Genomic DNA, 21,019 nt, shown 5'->3' with positions numbered 1-21,019 from the left:
AGAGTCTTTTGTCATTCAACTATATACATTGATTTCCCTTTCAGAGAGGAAAAAGCCACAATTAGTTCCCCTCTTTTCAATGGGGGCAGCTTTTCAGCCTCTTTTACAGCTCAAAGCTGTATCGCTTTTCTCATCTGCCCGTCTTGGCATTCTGGGCTGCGCTTTATCGGCTGTCTGAACTGGACAGTTCGATTGGAAATGAGAGCAGGCACATGTTTTTATCATGACTTTGCTATAATGCAAGCCGTATGACGAAGCTCGCTCCAGAGATGACTAACCCCGGAGAAAGCATTTATCATTCTGACAAACACGGAATGCGCCGAAGAAAAACAAGAAGTTTTCTTCAGAGGCGTGCGAGACGGCCAATCTGAGGTGCTTGTCAAAAAACTCCCATTAATCATCATCATTAATATAGCTGGCATACACAGAAAACTGAGTGTAATTACGGTATCGTGCTCTGGGGTACTTAAACGGTGCGTTTCTGAGGTATAAGCTTGATTCGGCTACAATTTAATGTCATTAAATCCTCCCATGGGGCGATACGACACGCATCTCGTCAGTAAACGACTAAACAACCGCTTGTCCAGCATGCACCGATGAAACTAGACCCTAAATATGCCTGATTACACAAACACAAGTCTAAATGATCCTCAAATCATGCGTTATAGCACCTGATCTTTGCTATGCAAATATAACCGTATCCCTAGACGTTCCATTTAAGGAACCAAAATGTAAACATTGTTTTTCAACGACAGTAAAAGACGAACTGATCTAAACCAGGCCCGATTTTTGGCAGGCACTCCAGAACTACCTCTAGCCGTTTAAAAAAATGGAGTAGAAAAATAAATGTGAATGTCTGCCTTGAGAATGATCTTTGCACAACACAAACAAGGTAATACACGTTCTATCAGTGTGTAAAGAAAATGAACAATTGTTTCAGTAACGTTCCATCAATGTGGACCTGCTAAACGGATGTCACGGGAACAATGTTCCATCAGGCCGGTTAATAGTGTCCGGATTAAGACAGGATATTCAACCGGGTCAGCAGGAGATAAGCTGAGCCCTGGCGTAACGTTAAACAGGAAAAGAACGGCATGGTGAAGCGGCTAACTGATGCTGAGTTCCACGCGGAGCAAAAGGGAAACTCGGCATGAGCAACAAAACCTCTTTTAGGACCTCTGCCAACAAACAGAATTATGGCTCTGTGTCACAACAAAGACGACAACAATTGCAAATGTTGTTTTTTTGTACACTCTTGGTGCACAGATTAGAGCTAAATAACCGAGCAAATACAATATTTGGGATATTTGTGAGTGCGTTCTGCCCAGGAACTGTCACTAAACATAAAGCATGTACAACTACAACAACCACCAAAATCACATTCACAACATATATAATAACAATGACTTCCTGTAAAAGCAAAATACAATAAAAGTATTTAAATAAACAATATAAATGTTTAAATTTCTATATAAATAAATATGCAGTATATACATACAGTATATTTACAGTACACACACACACACACACACACACACACACACACACACATATATATATATATATATATATATATATATATATATATATATATATAAATATATATATATATAATTATTATTTCTAATATTTACATTTTAATTTTAATAATAAATCTAATTTAAAACTACAACAATAAAATTATTTAAATAAATAGTATGTTTACATTTCTATATAAATAAATAAAAATAATAAAATAAATATAATTAATTTTATAAATAAATTAAAATTATCTAAATAACATACATGTAAATAAAATATAAATAATTAATATTATAAAAATAGAAAAAATATATAAATAATATAAATGTAAATAATACATTTAATTTAAAATTGTAAACAAACCAGTGGCCAATATATTATTAGAAAACACCTGAAAATGTTGTATAAAATATTTACTATAGTATTTTTTTTTTTTTTAGACTTATTCATAGTTAGTTTCATATTAACATATATATTATTATAATTTTTTTCTATAATGAAAAAAAAAGATAAATACATTTTAAATACACAAATTAAAAACAATTAATAAAAGGTAAATAAACATATTGAGTCTGAGTCTATGAGAATGTTGCGTGTATGTGTGCGCATGTGTGTTTGTGTGTGTATGTGTGTGTGGGTGGGTTTGGGTGGTTTACAAGGACTTTCTTTAGGTTACAAACTGGTAATTACAAGGGTATTTTGCTATAAGTGTGGTTTATGAGAACATTTCTAATGTTAGGTTTAGGTGTAGGGTTAGGGGATAGAATCTACAGTTCATACAGTATAAAAATCATTATGTCTATAGGGAGTCCTTATAAGGATAGACGCACCAACGTGTGTGTGTGTGTGTGTGTGTGTGTGTGTGTGTGTGTGTGTGTGTGTGTGTGTGTGTCTGTGTGTGTGTTCAGGCTCTGTTTTTTTTTTTTTTTACACTGGCTGGGAGAAGGCCAGCTGTCATTGCCACAATACACAATCTCACGTTTACACATTAACACACATACACACACACTCATGCATAACTATCACAGGTGTGAATTTGCATAAATACATAACGCTTTGCAAACACCACTGCATATACATCACCTGTAAACCAGTTCAAACACCAAATCCACATTTTTATAATTTTCATACACTCTTACACTTCAAGTTAACGCAACCACACACACCAACCAACACAAATCCATTAACACAAAAAAAGAAACGCAATGCAGCCTCATCCTGAATGTGTATTTGCATATATTTGCATTCATGTATTTTTTTGGAATAGAGCCCGGAATAGAACTGGACCTTGTTACCTGAACTGTGTCTTTACATTATATTGTATTTGTTTAGTTCTCTCGACGTGTGTGTATGAATGTGTACTGCCTTACAAAGCCAAAACGCAGTAACCACAGCACAGAATAATGGCTACAAAGTATTTGGATTGTCCAGCCAAATGTTGATTAGCGAATTTTCACAGCTGAGACAAACATCATCGTCTAAGGCACAACTAAATTTTGACAAACTCTGTACTACATTTTGCCTTTGCAGGGAGTACAGTGTGTATCTCTCACCTGGCGTGTGAACGAAGTAGGCCAGGTACAGGTCCAGCTCCTTCACGGACACTCCGATGTGGTGCGGCTGTACGCACAAGCCATGATTGGAACATTGCGGGGACTTGACCAGTCTCTCTCCATCTGTGCTCTCCAGAGGACTTCCTTTGAAGAGAATCACCATGACCAGGTCCAAACGCCAGACTTTGTCCGCCTGCCGCAGGCAGTCGATGCGGCGGATCTTGCCCTTCTGGTCGGGGTTGGACAGCACACAACACGGTGGCTTCTTTCCTGTGATGGTGAGCACAAAATCCTCACGGAACTCCGGGCGGATGTCTTTGCGGAGCTTGGCGAGCAGTCGGGACGCCCACTTCTGCTTGATCTCGGGCTTCTCGCCCAGCAGTTCGTCTTTGACAGCGCGCTCCTCATCCTTTGTCATGCGCTTCTCGTGCTTCTTGAAGTACTTGCGCTTGCGGGCCTGCAGGTTGAACCAGGTGTAGGAGAAGGCGCGGACATGTGGCAGTAAAGCCTCGATGAAGGGATGAAATTCATCCTGTTGGAGAAAAAATTGACATGATGTTTGACAACATTGAAAAAATTCCAGTGCATGCAATAAAATGCAAATCCACTGCAAAAAAATCATTTTCTTAATCAGTAATGTTATCTTGTTTTCCTGTAAATATCCTTAAAACAAGAACAGTTTACATGTGTGAGATAATAAGACTTGTTTGCAGACAGAATCTATCTTGACTTGAGTAAGTTTTTTTTCTTCTTAGAAGCATAAACCTTACTAAATATCATTAGATATATGCTTAAAATAACATTTGCCAAGGAGCTATAAAAAATAAACTCACTTCAAGAGATATTATCTGAAAACAATTATTAATATCCTTTGCAATTTTGCTTCTCAGTTTAATTGAAACTCTTGTTTTAAGGTTTGTTTTTTTTGTTTTGTTTTTTTTCTGGAAAATAAGACAAAAATACTGTGTAAGAAAAATAATTTTTGCAGTGTACAAATCAATTTACTCTATTACAAGTATTAACTTAAAAAAATTCCCATTAAGTCCACAGCATGATTAAGTTTGGTTGAAATTGTGATTATCCATCATTTTTAATTATTCTCATTTTAAATATTCATCACATAAGGAGACATAAAGAAGTGTATATGCATCAAATTTTCCTTTAGTTAAAAAAAAAAAAAAAACAGTCTGAATTAGAAAATAAATTAAGCTAATTTTAAAACACTTTTAACATTTTAGCACCGGTGTACAGGAATTCCGGGATTCCATAATTCAGAGAAAGCAGCTTCTTTAGCTCAAGTCAGGCCAAGAAAAGCTTGGCGATCCCCACGGCAACGGAAGACTCATTCAGCTCTCCAATAATACCTTTACCACACAGCGCTCAGTGACAAAGCCTAAACCGCGCCATGGCGCCCCGGTGCCAGGGCCGCCGTGCCCCAGACCCTCTCCTCCAACTCTCGCCACAACAAGACTGCGGCTAAACTGTGTCCCTTCAAGACCTGCCATCAAATCCTCTTTGTGGGCTGCTGTCGTGCGGCAGAAATCCGGGCATGTTCAGATTTCAACAAGCGAGAAGGAAGATAGCACCATGAAAACCACACTGCAAACAGGAGCAGAGAGAGAAAGGCTGGTAGTTACCATTTTGCACTCTCATCATAAATTTGGCACGCCGTTCAGGATAGAAAAAAAAATCCACCCGCACCAGTTCTTTGCCACTTGCGCCAAAACAACTGCTGGCTTGGCAGGGATGAAGAATTGGAAAGAGAGAAAAAACTTGGGCAAAGGAGGAAGAAAACTGGAGAAGCTCCAATTGCCGGCGGAAAGAAGTTAATTTCAAGATCGGAAAATGTGTTTCAAAATATTTCTTTTTGCTTTGCGGGAAATGGTTCCAGGTGAAATTATGAGATGGCAAAAGTGCTGACAAAATAATTACTGCAAAAATAAATAAATAACAAAAAAATTAAATAAAATAGTGTGGGTATGAAGAAACAAAAAATGAACTAGAAAAGCCTTGCTCAAAATAAACACTTTTGCATTCCAAAAAAACCCCAAAAAACAAATGTAAACAAAGGCGAAAAAATCCTTGGCAAAGCGTTATAAGTGTTTTCTTAGATCTTTGAGTCCTGTAGAAGACTCAGAGAGTGCAGCGCACACAAACACACACACACACATGCATACACACTCCTGCGACGAAGGGGTGGGTGGGGGAAATCTGGCTAGTGCAAAGCGCAGAATACGGGCAGAAAAAAAAGAGAACCGCATCAATGTTGGACGAGCTCGCAGGACCGCTGGCAAACCCAAGTGCTGCTGCTTTTTTTACTCCTTTTCTCTCCAACTCTCTCTCTCTCTCTCGATCTCGTCCTCTCTGCGTTCTTTCCTTAACCATCACCTGAGTCTTTGCCAACAAGAGTAGGGCCCACCTATTTGGCAACAAGATGCCTGTAGCTCAGCCAATACGTTAGCTTGAAGAGCCGAAAGGGAGGGAAGTAGAGAAAGGGGGGTTGGTGGCAGAATTAGAGAGAGAGAGAGAGAGATAGGGCGATGGAGAGCATGCCGTCCAGTCCGATGGTGCACAATTTGCCAATCTGACAAGTTCCTATCTTCCACCGAGGCAAAGTTCAGTATCCCATCGACCTTGTCATGGCAAACGTGCCCTTACAGCTTGTGGTCATCATCGCCTACAAACCCTCCCCTCTCCGGTTAGGGTAATGCCACCTTGGCACAGGGTGATGGGAGAAAGCACACAGCCCCCCAAACTCCCAGCAGACCCTGGAGCCGGCAGCTGCTTGTGGATTTGGCGCCTGAGACAAAGGCGAGGGAAACTGCGCACCCCTCGCTCCCCGAACGCCACCGTGTGCATCTCTAATTTAAAACAAACATATGCTGCATTTGTCTATTACAACACCAAGCACAAGAAGCTCGATGAAGGAGGCCAAAGAAAGGAGATATCTGACCCGAAGTTGCTCAGAGAACTCTGGGATAACTTGGCAGAGATGTTTGGAATGGCGTGGAATACGTAAATGTGAAATTTGCTGCAACACATTTGCACATACAAAGAACATCTAAGTGTATTCTTCATATAATGGTAATACGAGAGCTCTCTGAATTATGGAATATGCCATATGAAAAGTGTAATTTCAACAATTTCAGGAGAGGTGCAATGCGATGGCTTGTCATGCAACTCGTGGTCACACTTTATATTAGATGTCTTTAACTACTATGTACTAACATTAAAATACATACAATACAATGTATTTCTCCATTCTGTTGGTTTCTCCATTCTGATGGTTGATGTGAACATTAACTGAAGCTCCTGACCCGTATCTGCGTGATTTATGCATTGCACCGTTGCCACACAATTGGCTGATTCGATAATCGCATGAATAAGGCATTTTAAGATTATTGGCATCGGTCAATAAATTTAACAGAATGTGTAATTTCCAAAATCAAGCATCAGCGTTGTCAATGGACAGCTGACATTTTCTGTTTTCATCATTGTGTGAGTTTTGAGTAAATATTGTGTAAAAAAGCTAAAAAAAAAAAAATACAATAATTATATTTAATTTCTTAAATTTTGTGTTCAGATTATTTGCTATTTAATTGCATTATATACAGTATATGCATGCCTTTTAGATATTGAAAATCCAGATTGGTCAACTACTAGATAACAGTATGGTTCAATATGATAAATCCAAGTACTTTTTAAAGAAAAGCAAAATATGAAAACTTAAGGCCTATTCTCACTAAGCAAAGCAAAAAAATAAAAATAAAAATATGAATGACGAAGCTATCCAGTCTTGTTTTTGACTTCTTGAAGGTTTTACATTGCCTGACCAAAATATTCCTTGCAATATGATGCGTTTTCTTTTCGACATTTACCAACCATACCCAAGTTTTTTAAATTCCATTCGATGTTTGATTTTCTTGACTGCTTTTACTGTGTTTGTGTGTCTGTAGGCCATATGCGGATGCCATCAATCTGCATTTGGTGAATACTTTAATCTTGCATTCAAAAAGAACAGAAAATAACTCCTCATATCGTCCACGATCTACAAGCATGCAGAATGTTTCTAAACACACCACAGCACAGGAAGATGAACATCTCAACCAAACATCCAATACCTGACATGAGCCAGATGCTTCTAGTCCTGACGTTCCTGAACAACCCAAACAAATGAACCTGAAATCTCCACAAAAACACATATTTACATGAGCAGAGAAACTTGGAGTGAGTCTGTGATCCTAACTGAGGCTAAACGCATCTAGTTGACGTTTTAAAATCATTGAATGACTGCTTGGCCACTGTTCTTCCCACAAAACAAGAAAAGGAAATTGATTTGAAATGCTGGATTAGCAAACATATGCAAATATCTCCTAAATGAGACACCAAGAGAACATCATTGGACCAGTGTATGGCGATAACGCTCTCCCATCACAGAAAAACTCTTCATTAGTGTTTCCTCTTTCAAATCCGAGTCTAAGTGTCAAAACCAACACCTGCTTGAGGTCTCAAATAAGATGCTAATTGAAGCACACAACCAGAGGAGAGTAGAATTTGTTTATGAATGCATTTGTTTCAATAAAAGCAGCACCTTTATTTCAAACAATCCCTTCTCTGTTTGAAACAATGGCCTCCTCTTGTGCTACCAGTGTGGGTATGAGATAATTAGGTCTTGATCAACATGTGCATTTGAAAATTCAGTTGCCTAAAGCACAATCACTTATTCCATTCAATGGCAAATAGCAACAGAAAGTAGGCCAAAAGAAAGCCTTTTCTCAAACCCACTATTAACAACTATTTAAAATAATTATCCTAATTTTAACATTTTTATTATTGAAGTGTCAGATGTTTAAATCTTATCACTGCATTTTACATTATTGTTAATATTTTCTTCTTATAAAGTCATTGATAAACAGCTACAGAGCTCAAATTATTTGACCAATGGCCAAAATTCAGGGCAGACTGGTGTCACAAAACATTGCAAAACGCGAAAAATATCACTCGTGTGTCGGACTTCTGCCACAACTGTTGGCGTGTCCTCCATCGACACACAAACATCTCTATTATTGTCTAAATATCTGTGGAGTGCCCTAAAATGTATTAAAACCAAATCCAAATATTGTTATAAAACGGATAGTTCCGGCTCAAAAATATGCATTCGACATCCATCTGTATTAATGCGCCAGCTTAGTTGACAACCGTAAACAGAACTATATTACTCAGCGGAAGAACTGTAATTCTGATTATTAATATATCTGACCAGGGGTGGAGCCAGAATGGTGGCATGGGGTGGCAGAAAAATTAGCTTTGCCACCCCACTTGCCACCCCAACACGGACCCCGCTCGTGTCCAGGGTCCGGTTGCACCAGCTATACGCAAGTTACAACTTAGCCTAGTTGTGGTGTAAATGGGCACTAAGTCACAATTTACGCACTACTAAATATTTGAGTGTTGCCCCATTAAATTTAGGTAGAACGTAACCCTATGTATAAACTAAATATTTACGGCAGCCTCCGACCAGGAGTAACGCTTGGAATAAAAAAGCAGACCTGATATTTTATGACATCAATGCGCTCATGTTTTGCGTGACAGGCATCAATCATTTCGACATACAGTATGATGTTGACATTTACGAGAGGGAGAGAAAACATTATATAAACAATGTACTTCTTCAGCATGAAACCGATCTAACGGTGCAGTTTCCTGTGTACGGTGTCAAGTTTCAACATATACGATATATATAAGCTATTAAAATTAATAAATGTCTTTTTTTCCAGCCTGTTGTATAAGTAATTATCTACTTATTGTCCCTTATTCGTTTTAGATACAGTTATTGAATATTGTTATTTACATAGGCTAAATATAGGCTACCATTAATGAAATCCTGTTTTATTGTGTAACATATTTTAATGGGGATTTAATTTATTACAGCTGACATTTACGTGAGCAAACAAGGTTTGAACATCAACCGTTACAAGATCAAACTGAAGTTCATGGCTTTTTAACACTTCTGTGTATAAATATGAAGGCTGTTTATCGGATAAATACAGGTAAACGTCATATTACGCGACTACGTATTACTTTACAGAGAGCTTACGACCTACTAGTGAAGTCTTGCATTAAGAACAGGTGGTGCAACCGAATTAAGCACTGACTTAGTTACAAACTAACTAGCAGTTACTAAGCCCTTAGTGTGAACTTTACATCCCAACTTAAGTGAGACCTTACACAGCTCGTGCAGCCCAACCCTGGAGACTGTGCCCATTGGCTTAACCCTTCCATGTCCCGCATGGTCCATAAGAACGTTACCCCCGTTCCTGGATGCCACCCCTGGATAAAAATCCTAGACACGCCCGTGTCTCTGACCATTTATTAAATATTGGTGTCTAAATCAAATTCATTGTTTTATAAATTCAATAAGCCACTTGTAGACGCGGTTTAAAGTATTTTTTGCATTTATTTATTTTATTACAATTATTCTTCGTCTTTCGTGTCTGCACTAATGCACTAACTGCACTAATAAGCCAATGCATGAGTGAAAAGTATTTTGATATACTGAAACACATTGGTCATCATTGTTTCCTGTATCGCGTCTGTCCTAAAGTCGGCAAGTGTTTCTTCCAGTCGTCAAATGTCCTTAATAAAATGGTCACGAGGCCCGTTGCTCCTTAAAGAGGTCAGATAAAATATTGAAATACATTGCACAGTTCGTAAAGTAGCATTTAAGGTTAAGTCCATTTTTTCTGAACTTTTTTTCTGTCAAAGAACATCACCACACGTCAGTCATTATGACCATAAATTATAAGGACCCCCACCCCAGCTCAATTAAAAACAAACGCTGTTATTTCCTACAATATTAATGCTTAAAAAGGGAGACGACATCATCTCTTCAGTGTTTGCCAATGAACGAGCTGGAAAGAGTGTTTGGTGATGAGCGCCAGAGAATCATTTGTGTTAGTTTGTCACCGACGACAATTATTAATAACAACAAAAACACACACAAACACCTTCAAATCAAAGCAGATCAATTCCAATTTGACCACGGTAAATTAGTGTATCATCCAAGTAAGCACAATCCTGAATAATGTATACGGACTGTCTGTGTTATTTCATTGCTTTAAAAAATGGCGTGGCAAAAATGATTGCCATAGGCCTACACATATTTTCCTGGCATATAACGTTCATAATTCAGATACACTGAAGTCACACAGTCAGTGAAAGGAATTGACAAATCTGTGTGTTCATGTATTCGTTTGGCTGCGATAGAAATAAAACATATATAATACAATATATTTATATTAATTAATTAATTATATATATATATATATATATATATATATATATATATATATATATATATATATATATATATATATATATATATATATATATATCATAGGCCTATATTATTTCATGATTTACTAAATAAATAAATAAATAAATAATAATAATTCTCATCAGCAGTTCAGATGAGACATCAAAAACGTTACCCAATCACCTATCAAGCTTTTTTTTTTGGTTTGGGTTGCTAATGGACAGTCTGCTTGATGGAGAGCTTGCTTGTTTTTATTTATTTATTTATTTATTTATTTATTTATTTTTTAAGAAAAAGAGAGGGACACATATCGGGAAGCATGTGTATTAAATTCTGATTAATAGAAATGGACAAAAATAAATAATTACAATTAAATAAAGAGAGAGAGAGAGAGAGAGAGAGAGAGAGAGAGAGAGAGAGAGAGAGAGAGAGAGAGAGAGAGAAAGAAAGAAAGAAAGAAAGAAAGAAAGAGTTGGCATAGTTGCACAAATTCCATAAAAATAGTGGGATCATTAGCCTAATTTTACTGCTGGTGCAGCAATAAAAAAATAAAAAAAAATAAAAAAATAAAATAAAAAATATCATAAACAGTGGAAGCCTAATATACAAACGCTCCGATGTTGTTAAAAAAAAAAATAAATAAATAAATAAATAAATCTTACATCTTCACTATTAAGAAGAATAAAACAGCGATTCTACCCAGACACCAGAACAAATAAACGGGGAGAAGGAAATTCGTTTTAACTGGCAATTCAGTCAGTAGTCGTCGGGTGACTGAATATTGATGATTTTTCCTGGTTTTTTGACGTCAACAATAATATATAAGGTTACTGAATATAATAATGCATAAACCAGGCGCATTAATTGGGTTATTGAAAAAAGAGTGAAACGAAATTGGACACGCTACTGCGAATTCAATTAGCTTTAAAATAACTTTTGGCTAATTCAGATATTTTCGATAAGATTTAAAATAAATATTTACAAATAATCATCTACAGCAATATATAAAATAAATAATAGTAATAAGCTACAATATCTTGTAATATCAAATTTCTCGCAAAAAAAAAAAAAAAAAAAAAAAAAAAAAAACCTCAACTTAATGATTTAAGCACAATGAAGCACTGCGACTGATCAGTTAAACAGGGAAAGAAAGAAAAAAATCCTTTATTTAATCTATACCGTTTTCAGTGCCAGCAACTAAATTTGTCTATTGGACAGCAGTGTAATTAAAAAAAATAAATAAATTAAAAAAAAAAAAAAAAAAAAAAAAAATATATATATATATATATATATATATATATATATATATATATATTATTATTATTATTATTATTATTATTATTATTATATATTAGATTTGGATATAAATATCGGATATTAGCAAAGCATGGATATTGTTTAAGGATATTAGCTTATTAAATATTAGTTGTGTAAGTTTAGGACATCTGCAACTGAACACATGTATTGTGAAATAGGCTATTAGTTATTTTTTTTTTTTTTAAAAACTTCAAACCTACAGGAAAAACCAGGGAAATTACCATGTCTTTTCCCAAATAAAATATAGATGGCTGCAGTCACATCATATCGTGCAGAGGTGCATACCTTTATACTATTATGAAGACAATTTACCAAAAAGGTGAATGTTTTCATGCATGTTCCCATGATAATATTTATAGCAATTAGGTCTGCAGTACATTTCAGCTGTCTGGAAAATGTCTGCATGTTGGCCACCCTGCATATCAAATTCAGTTTCAGCAGCAAGAGACCAAATAGGCAGTATTTATTAATTCTCCCAAAAAAAATAATAATAAAAAAAAAAATAATAATAATAATAAATACATTAATAATAATAATAATAATAATAATAATAATAATAATTGTGGTAATAAATGTGGTATTATAATTATTATTATAATTATTATTATTATTATTATTATTATCTGGGCTAGATTAGGCATATCAATAGCTAATCCGACAATGACGATGTAGGGCCTATGGCCTATTCATTCTTAATGAAACTGTTAAACATGTCTCCAAACATTTCTACATTTGAGCTTCAAAGGTGATCCAGAAAGACTTTGAAAAACAATTATAACTAACTAGTACAATAAAGTGATCTATACCTCTATTTTAGAAAAGGGGAAAGAGGCAGGCCTCAGATGAGACAGTGAGAGACAGAGTTAAAAGTGATAAATACCAACATGACAGACTTCAAGGGAGGTGCAGCCATGGAGAATCATGTGCTAATGCATGCAATCATGAGGATGCCAGTCCAGACATGCCAGCGTGCCAACGTGGACCAAACCACAGTTGTAAAGAGACAGCCGAACCATATGACCATCTTTTGTGTCTGTCACTGGACACACACACACACATGTACAACCTCACACCTCTGAGACAGGGACAGTGTGCAAACGTGTGTAAGCGTGAGGTTTGTAACAGGAGTGTGTGTGTGTGTGTGTGTTGGCATAGGTAAGGCCCAGCACATGTCTGCCCAGTTTTGATTTATGAAAAATGCAGTTACTGCGACGTGCTGACATAGTGACATTAGTGGCATTACCTGCTCTTAACTCATTCACACACAAACACATACCTGCAAATACATAATTCAATACACTGTAGTATGATATCACACACACACACTGTGAGGGGCGATTGGTAGGTCAGCTCTTTTCAAACTTTTTGATGCCAAGGACCCCCCTGTCCCCCAATATGATGATCTCCTTGCAAGGGACCCCCCCCTATCAAAAATAAACGTAAATTTTCATGTACTGAAAGTAATTAGATTTATATAATAAAGACAACATGTTTTTTGCCAAATTAAATAATTGGATTTTATACTATCATTTTACTAAAGCCAAAAGATATTAGTAAATTATTATCTAAAAAATATTTACACTTAACATGTCTTTTTCTACCGACTATTACAGGAATGTTTTATGTATAAACCTAGAAACACATTTTAAAAAACAGAATGAAACTGTAATAATGTCAAATTTGTCAAACATTTACTTTTTCTTCATTTTTTTTTACACCTTTTCTCCGTAATTTTCCATGGACCCCCTAGCACCCCTTTGCAGCCCCCCTTTTGAAAACCCATGATATAGGTTCATTTATATTATAAAGGTACTATAATGAAAATAGATGCTACCTGAGGTTGAACTGTGTTGTCAGTGCAAGGGTATTTTGCATTTCTTTTATACTTCAGGTCAGGGCGGGTTGTCATATTCATTGAGGCGGGTTCGGTTTTAAATGTTGCCAAAAAAAAAAAAAAAAAAAATTTTTTTTTGATGTTTTTGCAACCTTTTAAATTTTTTTTACTTTTTTGTGACAGCTGTTTTACTGATTAAATTGAGCTAAAAAGCCATTAATAGGCTATTTAATGGCAGGTACCCATTGTGGCAACATGTCCCGCTATCACATGGGTGATTCTCACAAAACTGCTCGAGAAAATGTCCTGGTCCTATTTTACTGCAAAATTAAAACCTACAAATGAGAAATGTTATTTGCATATAGAAAATGATGCTTATTTTTAGGGCAATTAAGATTTTTTTACATTATTTTCATGATAGTTACACACATTAAAATTGAGAATTGGGTGGTAAAATTTGCTTAAGTGTCCTGAAAATAATGTCACAATGCAAAAAATCTTGATGCTAAATATTGGCTTCATTTTTATTATGCAAAATATTATTATTATTATTATTGTTGTACTGATTTGGGGTTAAACAAAACCAGGATATTTTCTTGACAGGTTTCGTGAAAATCACCCCAAATAGTCTACACTTTAAACTTTATCTTTTGTCCTTGGTAATAATGGCGGACATGCCACTAGGGACACCAAAGATCATGTTTTGTTCCCAAAGAATGCACACACAAGTCGCTTTGGATATAAGCACTTGTCAAATGCATAAATGTATGAAATGCTTTGGTCTTCTTTACTATTGCTGACTGCATGAATGCAAATGTCTTTATCGAGTCAACTTCTTTGCCCAAATACTAGCGTATCACTATAATCTTTGCCTGGAAGGAAGACGCACACAGCCCCGTACAGATCGTGGCTAGCCAGTGATGCTTAACGCTAGCTGAAGCCGTGTTCGGTGGTGTTTGCAATTACCCAAGTTTACAAACCAGCACATTACTATGTGTGAAAAATCTGCAAGCAATTTGTGGCAGTGGGGAGGGGAATGGCACATGTATCCCAGAGGGCTTTCAAGAGATGTGGGCTCCAGCGATGAGAGGAACACTAAGAACATTGGAAAGAAACGGATTTTGGGTTACGGCATTCAAAAAAATCACCCCTAAAATGCATCAACTCTTTTGTCAGCACTTTTTCTGGGACTAGCAGGTGGGATGCTGTGCTATGCATTGAATTTGCAGCAGTAATGTTGTCAAAACTCATTCAGCTAGCTTAAATGTGCACTCAGTAATTTTTTCCCAATTAAAAAAGCTTTACTCCTAAAGAAATTAATTGTAATTTTGAAACATATGTATTAAATCATAACCACTCACATGAGATGAGGACTTTAGTCATGTCAGTAACCTTATAAAAGCAGTTTTATTCTACATGGGGTAGGGGCGCCCTTATGAGTGATGCCATTTTAAAATCACATGACCAGCTGAATACTAGCTTACTTGCTTAATCTAAGTATCCGAATTGTTATTGGACACTTTCACTCTTGGATTAAATTAATCATGGCTGATTGTGAATAGTGAATTTCTACAGTGTCATCTGTAACTGAAAACTATTGATTTTGAATGATGCAGCATCCACACCACTAGGTGTCACTGTAAGTCCAAGATGATATGAGCAAAAAGCTACTGAGTGCACCTTTAAATTTCATATAGGTTTGAAACAACATCAGGGTGAGTCAATGCCGACAGAATTTTCATTTTTGGGTGAACTACCCCTTTAAGGTATTTTTAAAGGAAGTGGAGGTCATGGCAGATTACATCTATGGAATGTGCTCCATCAAACATACTGTGGTAAAACTGTTAACACTGAGGCATGTTATACTCTTTCATCAAACATGCAGTCTTCAGATAAGTGAAACCTGCATCAATTTTGTAGCCCTCATAGCAATTTAGGGATAGCATCTCCTATGTTGTGACATCAAACTATGATGTCATTCATGCTCGTGCTTTTCCTTTCCGCTTGGCTAGCACAAGGCACAGAATTAGGCTAAACGCTATGTAAACACAGCGATGGATCACTGATAAAAATCATTACAGCGTAATTCCTTGAGTAGGTGTCACAGGAAAGGATGTAGTTAAGCAAAAACAAACAAACAAACAAAAGCGACTTTAGCATTGAGATAACTGCTAAAACTGAATGGGCTAGTGGGAGAGATTTCAGTTAGCGTAACTCATTGTGTTACTAACCAAATCTTCTACCATTATGAAAGCACAACCCAGATGCTAGGCTAGAAATGTTAGCATATGTTAAAGATAAAACCCTGTTGCATATCTTCTAGTCAGTTTGTTCAGCGTTTGTTTGGAGCCTTAGTTTTGGAAGATACTGAACTATGTAACTTTATGCCACTTTTTCAGCCATTTTGCTCTCGCATTGTATAATTCTGGCATGGTAGCACTACATTGTTTTCTTTCTCAGATTAATCACTTATGATTTGTTCATTGGCAAATCGCTCTGAATAAAAGCATCTGCTAAACAAATAAATAATATGAATGACTGAATCTTCACCCAAAAGCAATGGAAACAGCCAGAACTCATGAAGATTATGTGACTTTGGCGACATTATTTCAAAATGATGTTACGTGGTTTATTACACGCACTGCGGCAGAGGTGAAATGTCCACTGTGTGGTGCTAAAAACAAGTAACATTTTCTCCCAAACAGATGTTTTTAAGGTTCATGGCTTTTATAAAGTTTTAATCAACGAAACCTACTGTACCCCTCTAGCCTAAACTTTAAACCTAAACCTAACTGATACAGTGTCATAAAAAGCAAATGTGAAGCAATTGCTGAAGCAGTCACGTAATTTTTTTTTCTGTGACACTTTCGGCTCACGTGTCAACTTGCATGCTCTTCAGGACTCGTACCCTGGTCCTTTGCATCGCAAGTGCAACTCTCTGTCAGTTGAGCTTCCGCGCAATTTGATCGCACTTGAACAAGCTTGTAAATGTAGTTGGTTATGTAATGCGAACATTATGATGTATCGCCTTACAAGTCATGCGCTATAGTAAAAGTGTTTAGATGTTGTAAGATAGCATTGTGTGAGGAACAGGGCGAAATGTAAGTGTTCATGAACTGATAATCTGCCATTTTTCTCAAGATTTGTGTGAAAGTAAATAAACATCATTGTTGTTATAGCGCCTCTAGTGTTCATTTCACCATTAACCACCGCGATACGTACAACGAGCCATGCGAAAATCAGGTGTAGTGATATGATTCTATTAGATGAGGATGGAAAACAATGAAGGGAAATCTTGAGAAATCTTAAGCCTACTCAGCTTGTGTCCAGTTGCGTCATACCGGACAGTTATATGCACGGCCCGATGCACATGACTGCCACTGCACTAATTTTATGTTTGTTGAGATTCAAACCTGGGATTAGGACTGTTGGGAACACAGACAACCTTTCAAAACACGCTAAGTTTGCTTTTGATTGATGTAATTGCCATATCATGCAGAATCTGAAGATCAGCAGTACACTCTTATTGATAACTTACAGTACACTCTTGTTGATAACTTAGAGCATAATCAAATTAGCCAAAATGTTAAATTAGCATGCAAAAGGGGGGCTTACACACAGTTTACACACATATAGCAAAGCAAAACCGTTTTTACGCAAAAAGGCTTGTTTTATCCTTCATGAATTGTAAAACCGGCAAGCAGCACCAGGCACTTCAAATGCCAACAGTGTTACAATACTGACCAACACTTTGAACTCTGGATCTATGACATCATCCAACATCGGTTGGCAGAGAGACGTTGCATGCAAATGGATTAGTCGCTGTACCAAAACTGTGCTAATGGCATCCACTAAATTTAGAATGAAGGCGATTACCCAGAGACACATTTTTAATAGTGTTAGCATTGCGTATATGCTTTCATACAATGATAAATTGATATAGAGGTATTTTAGTTGTAGCATGGACTCTTGCAGAAAATTTTTTTTTATTTAAATGACGGGGATTCTTCTGGTCATAATTATACCCAAATACATAAAAAAAATATGAAATTATATTTTGCATAAAGAAAATTAATCCTATATTTTGGACCATTACTATTTTTTTTTAATGTTCTTTTTTTCTTTTTGCATTGTGACAGTTTTTAGGACACTTAACTAAAAATATGCTGTTGTATAATTATTTTTTTTAATATTAAAATAAGTCAAAATGAAAGGCAGTACAAAGAGAGCACCTCTATGATGAATAAATATTTTACAATTTAAATAATATATTACTTTTTTCACATTGCAGTAATGAGCATATCATCATTAACAGCTTTTTAATTTATTTATGTTTATAATGTTACAATTTAAAAAAAATATTAGCTTTAATTTCTCTATGCAAAATACAATTAATTTTTTTATTGCTTTTGATTTTAAAGTAAAATAGGACCAGATATTTTTGAGTTTTTTATTTAGTTTTTATTTCTAATTTATTTTCAATTTGTCCTTTTAAATTAGCTTTGTTTTCAATTGTCTACGCTCTGTGATTGTTAGTTTTAGTTCAGTTTTTTTTTTTTCATTGCTATCTAGCTTCAATTAAGTTTTAGTTTTTTAATGGAAACTAAAGTTAATAATTCCTTAACTGATATCATTTAAATATGTTTAATGCTGTTAAAATTTCTCATAGCCATGTTAGCACTATCTAGTGGCATTTTCATGTTAACTGAAGGCAGCTGTAAGCATTTCAAAATGTTTAATAAACTATATAAAAAAATTATTAAATTTTTATTTTATTTTAGTTAGTTTCATAGTCATAAAAATATTTGACTTTAGTTTCAGTTATTCAGATGACATTTAGTGTTTATTTCAGTTTTTGTTAACGATAATAACACTGGCGAAAACATACAGTATAGCATGACAAGTTTAGACGCATGATGTGGGACTGTGAAAACTGGAAAAAGGAACAGATGTCTGAGGAAACACACACGTACACACACGCAAATTCACACAAGCACTACAGTTTCCGAGTGTTGAGCGCTTCGCAATCAAAGAAATAAAGGGGCAATCTAGCACACAAACAAGAGATTCCCCGTCACCTCTGCCAACAAACCGGGCCCTCCTCTCGCCGAACAAGGGATGCACTATTGACTAAATCCCCCCCCCCCCCCCCATGTCTTTCTCTCCCTCTCTCTCTCTACTATTTTTCTCTCTTCAGTCGACCCTCTGCCAGTCTGCGAGGCATGATGCCAACCCTTTCCACTGCCGGGCACTCTGCCCTGCCCTTTATGCAAATACCTCACTGCCATCCCCAAATCACAACCAACTCTGTCTCCTTTCTGCCATGTCTATACCACTCTCTCTGTCATCTTAAGCAGTCTTATGGTGTCTCTGTTTAACACCTTCTATAACCAGGCCCCAGTGCCATGTTGGCATCTCTCATCGGTGCTGTGCTGTTACTTTAAATCTTGGACTCAGTCATGATCAGGTTAACAATCGTTTGTTATGAAGACAACATGAATGGTCTGAACAAATCATTATAGGAACAAAAAGTGAAGACAGAAAACAGATTTAAATGCCTCAAAGTGTTTTTTTTTGTTTGTTTTTTTTAATTATTTTTTTATTACTATTATTTCAGCAGTGTTTGCAACCCGTTTTACTTACATAATATGAAATTATTTGAGTAAAACATGATACTCAACTAAGAAAAATTAAGGTGGGACTTGATTTTATGCATCAGAACTGATTGGATCATGAAAAGTGGACATTACAAACCAGATCGGAGGAGTGGAGCTTAGAAAATAAGAAGGATTTGCTACAGATGTGTAAAATATACTTTAAAATAGGCTTTTGATTTGTGTGAGAACTGAGTAAAAGGAAAGAGACGCAAACGGAAGGAGAAAGTCCTAAATAAAGACCAATACATGTTTCCTCTATAGTCACCCTTGTACAGACAGAGGAGACCTGTGCCAGCACACATACACAACAGCTTGCACAGGAAACCACTTACACACACACATGCAGAGAGACATACAAATATGAGGATATTTACTTGAATATTAAAGACATTAAGGCTCATTCTACGAAATGGGTGCCATTTCAAAAAGGTGATTTTCAAAAGGCTTACTTCTGTAAGATTTCAAACATTTAATCAATCAAAGAATATCCTGAATTGTTAACAAATTGCATTCTGCCATTTCAAACTAAATGAATTAATTTTAATATACATTGTGATTTAACTATGCCTTTAGAAAAATAACAGGGTTGATGGTACCAGATATGCCTTCATAAAAGTAACACTGTTTATGGTAACAGAGTTCATTTGTACATTTATGCATTTGGCAGACGCTTTTATCCAATGTGACTAACATTGCACTCATTACAGGGACAAACCCCCTGGAGCAACCTGGAGTTAAGTGCCTTGCTCAAGGACACAATGGTGGTGGCTGTTGTGATAAAACCAGCAACCTTCAGCTTACCCGTTCTGTGCCCACTACGCCACCACCACCCCATAGTTGATGGTAATAGTTGTACCTTCGGAAAAGTAACAGGATTGATGGTGACAGCTATGCCTTCAGAAATATTACAGGGTTGACAGTAACAAGGATGATGGTGACAGCTATGCCTTCAGAAAAGTTTCAGGGTTGACAGTAACTGGGTTAATGGTAACAGCTATGCCTTTAGAAAAGTTACAGGGTTGACGGTAACAGGGTTGATGGTAACAGGGTTGATGGTAACAGCTATGCCTTCAGAAAAGGTACAGGGTTGACGTAACAGGGTTGATGGTAACAGCTATGCCTTTAGAAAAGTTACAGGATTGATGGTAACAGGGTTTATGGTAACAGCTATGCCTTCAGAAAAGTTACAGGATTGACGTAACAGCTATGCCTTCAGAAACGTTACAGGGTTGACGGTAACAGGGTCGATGGTAACAGCTATGCCTTCAGAAAAGGTACAGGATTGATGGTAACAGGGTTGATGGTAACAGCTATGCCTTCAGAAAAGGTACAGGGTTGACGGTAACAGGGTTGATGGTAACAGCTATGCCTTCAGAAAAGTTACAGGATTGATGGTAACAGGGTTCATGGTAACAGCTATGCCTTCAGAAAAGTTACAGGGTTGATGGTAACAGGGTTGATGATAACAGCTATAACTTCAGAAAAGAAACAGAGTTGATCATAACAGCTATGCTTCTAGAAAAGTGAAAGGGTTGATGGTATCATAGTTCAATGGTAGCAGCTATACCTCCAGAAAAGTTACAGCGTTGAAGGTAACAGCTACGCCTTCAGAAAAGTTACAGAATTGACGGTAACAGGGTCAACTTTGGCTTAATTCGTCCCATACCATTTGTGCTATTGACATGGATAATATTTAAAATTTTCACCTGGTGGATTATAAAATGAAAATCCATTAGACTTTCATTGAAGGAGGGACCCGAGACAAGAATATAGGCTTTTTCTTTTTTTTTTACTTGGGCCGGTAAGCACCCACCTAGCAAAC

At 36.3% G+C, this 21,019-nt stretch overlaps 1 protein-coding gene across 15 annotated transcripts in view; it reads right to left on the bottom strand.

The window, feature by feature from the left end:
• Positions 1-21,019, bottom strand: part of LOC127450234 (nuclear factor 1 X-type-like) — a 230,954-nt gene that overhangs the window by 141,256 nt on the left and 68,679 nt on the right. For 13 of the 15 annotated variants that reach the window (XM_051714155.1, XM_051714156.1, XM_051714158.1 and 10 more), the window contains one exon: positions 3,075-3,606. In XM_051714155.1, the coding sequence (XP_051570115.1) occupies positions 3,075-3,606 (532 nt within the window). Of the gene's footprint in view, positions 1-3,074; positions 3,607-4,438; positions 4,691-4,711; positions 5,410-21,019 lie in introns of those variants that run through there. The other 2 variants (XM_051714167.1, XM_051714160.1) reach the window with 2 other exon arrangements.

The sequence above is a fragment of the Myxocyprinus asiaticus genome, chromosome 13 (assembly GCF_019703515.2).
Source record: "Myxocyprinus asiaticus isolate MX2 ecotype Aquarium Trade chromosome 13, UBuf_Myxa_2, whole genome shotgun sequence".
Lineage (NCBI taxonomy): Eukaryota > Metazoa > Chordata > Actinopteri > Cypriniformes > Catostomidae > Myxocyprinus > Myxocyprinus asiaticus.
This window is presented reverse-complemented; position numbering and strand designations above follow the sequence as displayed.